This window comes from Leuresthes tenuis, unplaced genomic scaffold, assembly GCF_036924035.1.
Source record: "Leuresthes tenuis unplaced genomic scaffold, fLeuTen1.0.hap1 SCAF_14, whole genome shotgun sequence".
In the NCBI taxonomy this organism is placed as follows: Eukaryota; Metazoa; Chordata; class Actinopteri; order Atheriniformes; family Atherinopsidae; genus Leuresthes; species Leuresthes tenuis.
The window spans coordinates 10,106,627-10,120,061 of NW_027325368.1; the positions used below are offsets into that span (position 1 = coordinate 10,106,627).

The window sequence follows — 13,435 nt, forward strand, 5'->3', positions numbered from 1 at the left end:
CAACAGCACGAACAGCTCTTGATAACAGAGCAAATTCCATCCATAGGGTTAATAATACAAACTTCGATGTTTGTATTATCATCATTGCTTTGATGAGGCTATTTTCATCAAGCGGCTTTCAATATAGATTATATTATGAGGTTGTAGTATATTTATTTGATATTATTGTATTTATCATATTGCCTGTAGTGCTAAAATTATCTGTGCATTTACAAAACATCTTGCTCTAGTGTTAATGTCACTTACAATAACCACCATTTATCTCTGACCCTGGAGGGGTCCAAAACAAATACAAATGGAAAGTAGTTAATATTAGTTTTCTCTTGAGAGTAAATTGTTTAGACATTACAGCCTATATTAGTGATATATATATATCTTTGTTTAGTTCTGTTTGATTGTTTTCATTGTTGTCAGTGGGCGGAGCAATTTAAACTTTCCCGGATGTGACCGTTAACAACGTCATGTAAACAGGAAGTGTAACCCCAGTAGCGGCGAGTTTAATTCTTTGTAAATGATCAACTATAGCTAATGCTCTTGTTAACTCTTTACATATTAGTTTGTCAGTTTAAAAACGAAATGTTAACGATCAAGTAGCTGTTCCAGCTGTTATAACTGCTTTCAATGAACGGCACGTGATGATTTAGCCTCCTTTGAGCTAGACCGATGGTAGCTAAACTTTGGCTAGGCTGCTAAGCAACAGGGACAAAAACTTTGGGATGTCTTCGCTGATTACAGTAATGTCTTTGAACGTTTATTGTAATGTAACAGCGGTGGTTTGTTACTCTGGTTAGCAGACTTGGTGTATAACGGTTTGACAGACAGCACAAATCATCGTTATGGGGGAAAAGGAGCTCAGCCTTATTGACAGGAATTTATCAAGGTAACGTCTGACCACAGCCCTTCTTTCACTTTGTTCGACTTTTGCTGCAAAGAAAAAGGTCATTCTTGAGTTGTGCAAAACGAAGGCCCCTTATTCTCTAATTTAACTCCAATGTTTTTACCTCCACTAATTCAAAACTAACACAATATCTTTGCAAACACAAGTCCCGTGTTAAGTAAAGGCAGAATGGATATTTTTATTGGAAAAAGTTGATTAAAGTATCATAGTTAATTGTTGATCTACTAATACTGATAAGTATTGGTGTCTTAAATAATGAATCTGTAGCATTTTAATGTAGATGGTGAACTTCTTTTGCAACAGTGATATGTTATTATGAAGTTTAGTATTCTTAAGTCAACAGTAAAGCACGATATGTACCGTACATGCATTTAATGTCAAATCTTGTATTTCAAAGCTTATTAAATGAAAAGATGGGGAATCTAAAGGAGGTTAAAATTGGAGTACGTCAGTATATGTATGTCGGAACTACATTTGACAATGTACTGACAGTCCAAAGCCAAAAATATTTAGTTAAAAAAATCGGTTTGATTGAAGTTATCCCACAATTTATGTCACCATCGAACTTTTGTTGTGGTAATAATTATTCAGTCAGGGAATTAATTACCAGTAATTTTGCTCATTGATTCATAATTTCATGGGGGTTCCATTATATTTGAATAACCAAAAATGCAGCACTTTTAGTAGTTTCACAGCATTCCACTCTGTTGAAGTTCCTCTGGATATTTGTTGGTGGTTCAAAGCTGTTAATGGACTTTAATTACATTTATCAAGACATTTCATTAGCTTAACAGCTGGTTAGTTATAGAAAATGTTGAAAGTTATCAATAGTAAAGTGATCATGAACATGTGCACATTTAATTATTTTTTTTTGCAGAGCTTGTGTTTGTACACATGGTTTTACCGTCTGCTCTGAGCTTGACCTTGCTGCTTTCTGTATAGTTTACTAGATGTTCCCTTGACTCCTACTGTCACATCTCTTAATCTGCACTGCAATTGCATCCCGAGGATTGAGGGTTTAACTTCAGCTTGGCACCTGCGGCACTTAGACCTTTCCTCCAATCGCATTTCTAAGATTGAGGGTCTGAGTTCCCTCACCTCCCTAAGGACTTTGAATTTGTCCAGCAACTTAATTGCCAAGGTAGAAGGTAAGTCTTTCCACTCTGCGCAAATTCTTCAAGTTTGAATTCTTTATCACTGCATCTAGTGTTTACCGTCACTGTGCTGTGAACTATGAAATCCCCCAGTTCTAAATGTCCTCCTCCTTTACACCAGGACTGAATGGCCTTGTGAACCTAACAAAATTAAACCTGTCTTACAATCAGATAAATAACCTCACTGGTAAGTCCCACATTTCCTGAGTTGTATTTTTTCTGCACCAAATGAGAAGTCTAAGTTGCTAACTCTTCAGTGATCTTTATTACTCATTTCCTCATTAGGCCTGCTGTATCTCCATGGCACAGAGTATAAGCTGAAGCACCTCAGTCTCCATGGCAACCACTTAGACAGCATCGATCATCTCCTGCAGTGCCTGCTGGGATTGCAAGGTTTACGAGATGTCACTTTAAGCCAGGATGGAGGAGACAACCCTGTGTGTGGTTCACCTGGTAGGAGATGAAACTCTACCTTTGATGTTTATCATTACATAATCAGATATGCTATAAATCATCTTATATTAAGAACAGGAATGGTAACTAAACCAAAGCTTATAAACACACTGATGTAATACATTTTTTTTATACATTCAGCATGCTCATTCAAACCAGCCTGACTTTGTATACAGAAGTCTTAAAAAAGGAGAGCTGCCTTAGCATCAGTGGGTGCTCAAGTGTTTCTAACAGTCCAGCCTCTCAGACAACGTTTTGATATTTTTTCCCTAATCTGATAGTGACAAAAGAACAGAAAATGTAGGCAGAACCACCAACGGTGCAGCTGCATGATGCATCTTACCCAAATTCATCAGTATTTGTCAAATGTAGCGCTATCCTTTTCTGTTTAGGAGTACAGTGTTCTGACCGTTGTCAAGCCTATAAATAGTGCTGTACCAGACATACAAATGTGTTTGAACTATCGTGGAAGAAAAAAGTACACAGAAAACATGATGAAGTTGAGGGGTAATAAACGCATTTTAAACCGTCACTGAGGACTGGTGCCGATTTCCTCTGAACCCAAGTATTGTAGATGTAGTCATAGTGTTTATCTGTGCGTTGTTCCTTCAGTTTCCCTGCATGAATCAGAGTAAAAGCACAGTGACAATGAAATGGAGTTAACATCTATTAAGTGTGAAGAATAGTATTACTTGCAGCACAGGTGGTGATATATAATGATTATGTATAATGGTATTGACAGCGGAGAGCAAATATTGTAACATATTGTATTTACAATACGTGCTGAATAGCCATAAACAGTCCAGGGACTGGAAAAAGAACACTTGAGGTATTTCTGGACTGTTTGTCTCTGATATGTTTACAACAGATCCTTGGAAAAACGATTAAAGCAAAAGTACTGATACAGTGAGAGATGAGTTCAGTGACATTTAGCACTGTGGTGTAAAGGGTCACAGCCTCAGATAGGAAGTTCTTCCTGAGCCTGCAGGAGGTTCCTGTAACACCTTCTGGATGGGACTAGAGGCAGGAGTCCAGGTTTAGGGTGGAATGTACTGTATGTACACTGATGTACACATTTTGCTCTGTCCTCTCAGTGTTCCTGGTAAATGTTCTCAACAATTATCTCCGTTTTAGTTAATCAGTTGTATTCCTTTTTGTATTCAGAGATATACAACTATCTAAATAGGTTGTTCTGTCTGACCAACAGTTTAGTGAACCATTGTGTGTGTGAGGAATAAACTCTTAACAGGCTGTTAACAGCAAGTGTTTAACGCTCTTGTTAGAATTATATTATCAAAACAGTTGCAGATTAATTTTCTGCTCAACTAAGCTTGTAAAGCTATAAGCCATAAAAAAAGGCCATAAGAGGGATTATAACTGTAGGGAAATATGTTGATTCACATTTAGTTTGCTGCTTTAGCCAAAAGCAAACAATTCTCTGGCATTTGTCCACTTACTGAAAAAAAGTTATGAATAATCTACAACTGAAAAAGGATTTTATCCATGTCATCCCTCAATATTTGAATCAAAGTGTTCTAATAGCCATCAGTATTATCAGCTACGAACTAAAGAGTCTTTCTTCTCCAGTTTTGAGTAGTCCTAAGCCTACCTCTTTCTCCCTGTATAATGACAGCCCCGTTCATATTCCGGTTGGCAGCTTCTAACATCACTAACTTTGATCTGTTTTGTCTTTGTGTTAATCTTATGGTCATACATCTTTGTTATTTGTTATATTAACAGCTGTAATGATGTAAAAATCCTTTCCGGTTTGCTGTACACTCATTATGTATTTCTTTTTGTGCATTCACAGCAGCAGTCGATGAAAGCGTCTCTTTTCATCCACATAAAGACAAGAATTACATACTCTCAAACACTTGCTGTCTTTTTATGCATATAAACTTGCATAAGCTGCTTTCAGGTCCCATTACATAATGTACATCTGTAGTGCATCTAAGGAAAGTTTTTTTTTTTTGTCTACTGCAGGTTACTGGGAGATCGTTATGGAATCACTGCCACAGATCTCTGTTTTGGATGGCTTGGACCGCCTGAGGCATCCAGCATCCCCTGGTCTAAGCAGTTTCTGTGACATTCCCGGCCTGGAGGACTATGTTGACTTCCTGCTGTCCTCTGACACAAGCCACAATGACGCGGTAGATTTTGATGCCATTCAATCATCACTTATTTGATCTTCAATTTTTATATCATCTGTTAATAATACTGACCATATTCCAGTAATTTGTTTTTCTTAAATCATAACAAGGAAAACTTTGTACGGGCACTTTGTACCAGAAAGTCCACGAAACTTTGTTTCTTTATTGCTGCCTTAAACAAACTTAGAAGCTTAACTTCTAAAAAAAATATCTAATGAAAATTTTCATTGCAGGTTAAAGGTGTCACTACACCCCGCATTGACCGGGTGCTCACCCAGTTTCGTCAGCAGATTGCCTCTGAAGCCGTCACAGATCCAGCTGCACAGCCAGCCACACAACCAGCCAGCCAAAGCTCCCAGCCTGTTGGTGCTGCTGAGGCTGATCCAACAGACCCCATTAATGAAGAGCGCATCAGGAAACTGGAGCACCAGGTGTCCCAGCTCATCCAGCAGGTGCATATTTACGCTGCTGAAAGTCACTCATTAAGAAGTATTTGTGTAAATTTGTGTTTACTGATTATGCTTCACATGCTGTATGCAGTATGCAGCATATAGCCAGTGACTGACTTCTCCCACTAAGGCAGTGTCCAAGCCATTTGTTAAATGCAGTCCTGGGACTTTTTACATATAGATGTTTTACATTTGATTCCATTGCATATTGCCATCTGGGTATCAGATCAGTTTCAAATAAAAAAAGACCAGCTCTGATCTCAAAATCCTTTTGTCAGCCTGAGATTATCAGACAGCCAAAGTCCACAGAAGAGATGTGGCAAGTTATCCCAAGCTGCTTGGAACAACCTCCATGGCAGCCAACCAGACCTAGGGAAAGCTGTAGGGAAAACACTGGTAAATGAATTTCGATGAAAGTTTTTAGCGCACCAGTTATTGAGTGGCCCCTTCATTCCACTTTTTGTGCCTGTGTGTTTTGCATCGTGTTCACGTTGTTTTCTCTCACACACTGTAAACATTTTTGCAACATCACTCAGGTCCCTGCTGGTGAAAAGTCAAGAGTCTCCATGCATTCTGAGATGAAGTTACATAAAGCAAAGAGGGACACAGACCGCACGTCGGAAAGCGAGTGTGACAGCGGGAAGGAAAACAGGAGGTGCACGAGGCTTCCCAAACGTCACAACATCGTTGCATCGAGCACAGCATCTCAGGAGAGCAAAAGCACTAGATCAGACAGGTGAGTCTGCACAGAAGCAGCGTCTCAGTTATTGGTTTGTCTTAGTGTGAAAATGATCTTTGCCATTGTGTTTGCATTTGTTCTCTGGGTTTATGTTCTGAAACTTGATTGTGTGAAGACTTTCAACGCACTTGTGGACTCTAACAAAGTCATGGAGAGAAACTTTACTGATAATCTCAAACTTGCCAAAGTTTGCTGCGTTTATTATGTAGTTACTGACACAATTTGCATCCATAGAATCCAATACAATGAGTAGCAGAGGGTATTCTCATTTTGTTCATCATATATCAACTTAATATCATCAGGTATCTTGATGATGGAGGAAATCCTTTTATATCTCAGCTGAAAGGGATGATGAATTTTCTTCTCTATCTGATGCTCTTTGTTAGAAATTACTGTCACCTTACCCCCTTGATTTCCTTTATCAGCCGCTGATAACATATGCTTAAGATTGGGTGATTTAACTTTAGCAAGTTCACAGCTGCCCTGCCAAAAGCAAGATGCGCTCCAAATTCAATTCAAAGTTGTTCAAAGTTTGCTTACCTGTAAAAGTGAATGAGTCTTCTGGTTCGACTTTCACTTAGCCAGACATTCGCATGAGAGCGCTTCAGTTCAGAATCACGTTTAGACCTAGTTTAATACCTTTTATTTATTTATTTTTTGCAGCGATCAGGAGAATCATAACCTGAGGACTACAAAGTCTGCTGTGGGGCTCAGGAGGAAGATCGGTGGCGCAGGGGCTGTACAGGCAACAGGGAAAACGAAGAAAGGACCTTTGAGAACAGCTAAGACCACAGGCGAGGTGAAGTCCATCCAAGAGGAGGAAACCTACAGGGTACAGCTCACCTGCAGGCTGAATGGCCACTTTCATTTTTTTTATTGAGTGAAACGAATACAAAAAAGTTTTGTACCCACACAGAAAGGGGGAAGGATATCTAGGAAATGAATGTTAGAAACTACTTCCCACAATCACAAAACAAAGATGACGGAAATTACAGCCTTAAGAAAATACATAAAAAATAAACGGAAAAAAAAGTCCCCATCTATTTGGCAGCACACTCTTTGGTTGAGGAATCACATGAGTTGGTTTACAGTTAGGCTGTCTTTTGTATGCCGGGACCCTGGTTGCTAATATGCACACACTGTAAGAATCGCACCTCATTTCTGTTTCACATAACCAAATGTTTAACACATCTGTACAAGAACGAGTTTCTCATTGATTTCAGCAAACTTTCTATTAAAAAAAAACACAAAAAAATGAACACACAGCTTGAAGCATTACATTTTTTTCTTCCAATTGATTTACTTTGATAAATATGTGTCAAAAAGCTTTTCATCTGCATCAGATTTTGTAACAAACTGACCTGCAGATGTTGCACCCACTGCAACAACTGTTTATAAGCTTCCTATTTTTTTTTTGTTTAAAGTAATTGAAATTGCATCCACTTTGTCCATAAAGTGGCTCCTACACACTTTGTCAGTGTGTAGGAGTGTGAGTGTAGGTGGTTCATCGGGGTAGGTGATCCAGTTCAACATATGGATCTGTAATGTAATTACTTTGCAGCGACATTGAGATTAATTTCTGTAAAATTCACGTCTTCATGTCTTCTCTGGTAGAGACCAGATTTTTTTTTTCTTTTAACCAGATAACAAAAGTAACGGGAGAGCGTTTTTAAAAAATGGCACTCCTTTCCCAGCATGCACTATGACTAACTTTCCCATTCTCCATAGCAGCTAATGAGCCCTAAAGCCAGCTGACACTGTTAATGTGGCGTATAGATTGCTTTTGCTGTCGCTATCCACACCACCAGCCTCGCGGTTGCAATCCGTTAACACTGGAGCCAAAATGAAAATCATCACTTTATTAACATGCCACAGTCCTGCTGGGAAGCAGGCCCAAGTGACATAAGCTGAGACTTTATCTTGGCTTCCTTTACTCGGTGTGTATTCATGAGTTTTGATGTTTGCTCAGACAATCGTGGAAGAGCGTGATCAGGAAAGGGAGAGACGCTGGAAGGCAGAACAAGCAGCGCGAAAGCTGACGGAGGAGCTGAAGGGTCTTCAGACAAGAGTCAGTGAGGAAAAAGACCTTCAGAGCCTGGCTCTGCACACCACAGACAGGTAAGAGTGAAGCACAGATGGCTGTGCGCCACTCACACAGGCTTCCAAATGAACTAAAGCCTTTCCTTTCAGAGTACCAGGTGTCACTGGTCTTGCGTGCTGTGTTTGTTTATACATCCCTCCTTAGATAAATCTGCATTATGGAGTAATTAGAGGCCCGCTGACATGCAGGTGTCAGCAGTATTGCACAAATCAATCTCAGCTGTCACCTTTTAACTATGGAAAACACAGATGGTACTGTTGAGGTCCGTGCTCATCAAGAGACAAAATTACGGAGAGGTGACTCATCAAGGCACTTTTAAGAAGGGGCCTACTGTGAACGAGGTGATGCTGCGGTTCGGGGGTTTTTTCTCTCTTGCCACCTGACAGCGGTTTACATTCTCATTTCCGTTCCAGATTTTGAAAATGCCATCTTTGCTGGAGTTGTTCAGTTTTACTGGTGACTGCATAAGTATAAATTCATTGTGTGATTCCTGCTGCTCTTGCACACTCGACATATTTTTCTTCCCATTTAGACTGAAAGAGTTGCTGCTGAAAGAGCGATCAGGGCGCTGTGAGGTGCAGGCTCGTGTTGAGGAGCTGGAGGAGAGGTGTCGGTCCCTAACCCAGCAGCTGGAACAGACCCGCAGCGGTGAAGAGCAACAAAAAACTGCCCTGCGTAGACTGGAGGAAAGCATCTCTCATGGGGATGCACTCAGGGCTCGCCAGCAGGCGGAAGAGGTACAGATGCTGGTTTGTTTCCATGGAAATGCATCAAGTTTGACAGACACTATATTCAGTCAGGTGATATTGATGAGTTCTTCACATGCAGATGGTGGTCATTTTAGATATAGACCTGACAGAATACTTCTGTTACAACCAGTTACCTGCCACTGGAGTCCATTAATGGCTTTAATATTTGATTACACCCACAGAGTTAATGTGCTCAGAGGTTAAAATGGAGAGAATCATTCAGCTTTTACAGGTTGCAACAAAACATATGTAAACCTTTTTCAGATGAAGCGGTACCAGGAGCTGGAGAACAAGGCAGCAGCTCTTAGGAGAGAGCTCGACATCCAGAGAGCCTCGGCACGCCAGTGCAAAGACAAACTGCAGCAGCTGCATGAACTGCTAGCGTCCAGGGAACAAGAGCACAGGTACACACCTGAAAAGTCTCATAGAGTGCTGTTGGAACCGGAGATCTAAGCAATCAGGCAAATATAAAAGTCTGGTAAAGTTAGAAGAGTTTGGGTTATTTCTGAAATATGAAAGATCCCCTCCTCTTGAAAACTTAAAAATGTTATTGTATGCCTACTATACTGGCTAGTTTCTGTGCAAAGCATTTCTCTACAGAGGCGTTTAAGGTTCTGTTATGTTCTCCTAATCAATCGCAACACGCAAGTCATTATTCTTCTGTTAAATATGCGGTAGCTCTGTATACGGGTCAATGTTTCGTCATCATGGGATTGCCTTCCTCTCACAGAAAACAGCTGGAGTTGCGGTTACAACCTGGTGGGGCAGATTTCCGTGAGGCAGTGGCAAAGGAGGTAGCATCAGTGGAGCAGAGACATAGCCAGAGGGAGGCAGAGCTACAGGAGAAACTGTCAGAAGGCAGAAAACAGTACGCCGCTCTAGAGGATGAGTTCCGCATGGCATTAACCATTGAGGCTGCTCGCTTCTCTGAGGTTTGCAAAGACGAAAACCCGCCATCCTGATGGCCTGTAATCGCTGTAAGATTGTCTTGACTTTTCAACTATTTTCTCTGTGCTGGCCGGCTGATAAGTGATTACTCTGTGCAGCAAAAAGTGAAATGGTTGAACTAGAATTGACCTCAATTTGAAAAGATTTGACGGATTCCTTTTCAGCCTGATGATGACAGCTGAGATTAAATTTGAATCATTTGGTTCAGGACAAGTTGTCTGTGATTACCACAGGAGGAAAGCTTTTCCAAAGGATTGTATTTGACTGAGTTCATGCTTTCATTCAGCATTTGAACAAAATGTCATCTTGTTCTTGATTGCCACCACTTGCAGTTTTCTCCTCACCTTCAAGAAAAGAACGACTTTGTGTAAATCCATGACTCATAAAACATCTTACAGGGGACAAATGTTGACATTGATGATGATTTTTCTTCAAGTCTCTGTTTAACTCTTTGCTTTCTCTCTTACACTCATTTCCAAACCTTTCTTTTTTTTTTTTGTGTGTGTGTGTGTGTGTAGGTGAAGGAGGCGTGTGATCACATGACTGCAGAGCTGATGGAGCTCAAGGAGACCCTCGCTCAGTCCCAGCAGAGGGAGAAGAAATCAGGCTCTCTGGTGCAGGAGCTCACAGCGATGGTGAAAGAACAGAAGAGTCGCATCTCAGAGCTCATCAAAGCCAAAAAAGATGCTGTCACAGATCTCAAGGTGTGAAGTACTAAAGCAACAATGTGTTTTTGACAAAATAGTAACCTGATCAGGTTTGAAATATTACTTGTGAGACAAGCAGGGTATCGTCTGCTATTGCCTTTCCAAAACTTGTTCACCCCGAGCATGTGGGAGAGTGAGTACTTTCCAAAATCATGAATACTGAATCATGCAAATACCATCCATCTGCCATGCTAGACAGGTGGCTGTTGATAATTAATACAGCCTGCGTCTGTCCCTTTGCCAGAGCCGTCTGCATTCTTTGGAGGCAGAGGTGGAACAGAACCGTTGTCTCGACCTGCAGCTCGAGATGCACAAGAAAGAAAAGGCACGGCTGTTCTCTCAACTCACAGCTCAAGAATCTGTGATTGACGGCCTGAGGGCTGAGAGGAGGATCTGGGGTCAGGAGCTCGCTCAGCAAGGTGGGAGGGATCCAGGAGGACACTTCTCATGCACTTTGAGTCAGCAGGATAGTGAGGGGACACTCTGAATGAATGAATTTCAGTTGCTTATTGACAGCCTTGTCTGTATTGCTTTGGCTTGTAAAATATGTGAGATTTTACAATGGAACCAATATGAAGGAGATTTGATTAATGTGACAGTTTGAGCTGATGTTTTATTTAATTTGGGTCCAGAAACTCCTGCCATCTAGTGGTTAATTGTCAAACACACACTCTTACTCTGCCAGCTCATTTATTTTTAGGCACTTTTTCAAAGTGTAACTATGAACTATCATAACATATATTTTTATACGGTAACATACTTCTTTTTTTTTTTTTTTTGTCTTTTGTTAGGGGCATCATTGGCTCAGGATCGTGGACGTCTGGAGGCCAGGATAGAGGTGCTGACTGCTGAGCTGGAGACTCAGAGGAAACAGAATGAGAGGGACCTCGATGCCCTGAAAATCAAAGCCAAAATCATGGATGACCAGACAGAGACCATTCGCAAACTCAAAGAGGTATTTTGGTACCTGTTTTTTTTTTTCTATATTGATGATGCTTGAGCCCTCGGCTATTTGATCTGTAACTCCTTCTGTAACGCCTTAACTCACCACTGGGTCCACCACTGAGCTATGACCGCAGCTCAACTTAACTCTGCAGGGAAACAGGGAGACAGTCCGTGCTCATCCACCACCTTCCTGCTGTTCAGTCTTTGCAGGAGCGTGACGACCAAATCCGTAAGCTGAGGGTCGAGGCTGCCCAGGCCCAGAAGAAGTTCCAGCAGCAGCTGGAGGAGGAAACAGCCCAGCAAGCTGCGACGAAGGAGCGGCTGGAACATCTCAGCCTACGCAAGGAACAGCTGAAACAGCAGCTAGAAGACAAGGAGGCAGAGCTTGAGGAGGTCAGAGGAGCTTACAGGCAAGTGATCAGTCGCAAATGTGGTATGTGTGTCTAATAATATGCCAGAGAAACTGGGACAAAAAGTTATGTGTGTCATTGGATTTAAAAAGAAGTTAACTGAAAATGCCAAAATCTTTTGAAAATGTTATGTTTTTGAGCCACACCTGACCAAAACTCTCTTTGTGGCCATCGCAGCTGCAGAGGGACATGTTAATAAATGAAGCAATTTTAATTTCTGTACCCGTTTCATTGCTTAAACGGGTTGTATTCACGTTGTCAGCTGTTTCTGAAACCATGTTGTTTTCTGCTGCTGCTGTGTGTCCTCTGTTAGTGAGTCAAGTGAGAGGTGGCAGGAGAAGGCAGAGCTGCTCACTCGTCTGGAGAGCCAGGTGAAGCGTATGAAGGAGAATTTTGATTCCAAGGAGCGCCTGCTGCTGGAAGAAAGAGATAAAGCCACACAGGCACACAAGTAATATCAGCGATGCCACATCCTGTCTTCTGGGTCTTTGCTTTTAATATAACTCCATGTCTTTTTGTTTCTTATCCCATAGTGCTGTCAAACTCCTACAACTATCGATTTAGTAAAATACCAATCAAATATAGATGCAACTTAACTAAATAATTCAGTAGAGCAGTATTGTTTTCTAAATCAAGCTTTTCCTCCTTAGCCTTAACATGACTTTCCTTCCTGAATATTTAAAATGATTTTGGACTTATTAATTAAATAAGCTCTGCTCAAATGGTCAAATTATGTCACAAAAAATGTTTGAGGTTCACCTCGTAATCATTTTTATTCAGAGTTTAATTAGGGTGTCTTGGGATATTCCAAATAAAACACTGCAGGGGTTCGGACCTTGTTTATATCTATGTGTCCACACGGCCTGAAAAGTGCGTACATATAGACAGTTTGTGCAGCATCTGAAGTGTTGCACCCCTTATAACACACTTTGCTTCTGTTTGTCACTCGTGCAGAGCTGCAGTGGAGAAGTTGCACTGTGTGGACGATGCTTTTCGTCAACAACTGGAGTCTCTCCAGGCTGCACATCAGGCTGACCTGCTAAGGCTGGACAATGAAAAGCAAAAAAAGATAGAACAAGCCAACCAGAAGGTAAATTGTAAAGATGTTTCACGGAAATTGGTTTTGCTCTGTGCTCAAATATGAGAAATATGTTCACAAGCAAGCAACGTTTGATGAAGTCGGAGTCCTGAAAGTGTTTACTGGTGATTGTGCTGAAAAAGAGATGACTGTGCAAATATTTCATGCAAAGCTTATGTTGCTTTCTCCTCTGTGGGATTTATTATGAATGACAGGAAGAATACTTCACTCAGGGGCTGACCTTGTCTCAGCTTATCATTTTCATTCAACAGAACATGAAAATAAAGATTTGGTAAATGGATAAATGGAAGGAGCAAAAGCAAAACGTTTTATCTTTTTAATCAAAGCGTCACCATCTAACTGTGCTTTGATTTTGATGCGTTTCACTGAAATAGACATTAACAGTTTTTCAAAGCCATTGAATTCAACGAGTTTGCGAGAGTGAAACTCCTGCTTGGAGCACTTTGATGAAGTTGTTCTATGTGCTTCTTCATCAGGTATTTGACGTGGAGGAGGAGATGCGTCAGCTGCTGGAGGAGACTGAAGCTAACAGAAGAATCATGGAGGAGAAAATGAAACGTCTCACGAGCGTCCTGAAAGACTTTAACACATGAAATATGTAGAACTGTCAATATATTAAAGTATTTTTTTGTA

At 40.8% G+C, this 13,435-nt stretch overlaps 1 protein-coding gene across 1 annotated transcript; it reads left to right on the forward strand.

Moving 5' to 3' along the window:
- Positions 1-475: 475 nt before the first annotated feature.
- On the forward strand, positions 476-13,405 carry lrrcc1 (leucine rich repeat and coiled-coil centrosomal protein 1). The gene is made up of 19 exons (XM_072364061.1): positions 476-880; positions 1,841-2,046; positions 2,174-2,239; positions 2,338-2,505; positions 4,489-4,667; positions 4,889-5,107; positions 5,641-5,840; positions 6,507-6,675; positions 7,813-7,961; positions 8,477-8,681; positions 8,958-9,097; positions 9,424-9,625; positions 10,160-10,345; positions 10,593-10,767; positions 11,140-11,303; positions 11,495-11,707; positions 12,021-12,154; positions 12,658-12,793; positions 13,279-13,405. The coding sequence occupies exons 1-19, from the start codon at positions 837-839 to the stop codon at positions 13,393-13,395; spliced, it is 3,072 nt and encodes a 1,023-aa protein (XP_072220162.1). The 5' UTR covers positions 476-836; the 3' UTR covers positions 13,396-13,405.
- The last annotated feature ends 30 nt before the right edge of the window (positions 13,406-13,435 follow it).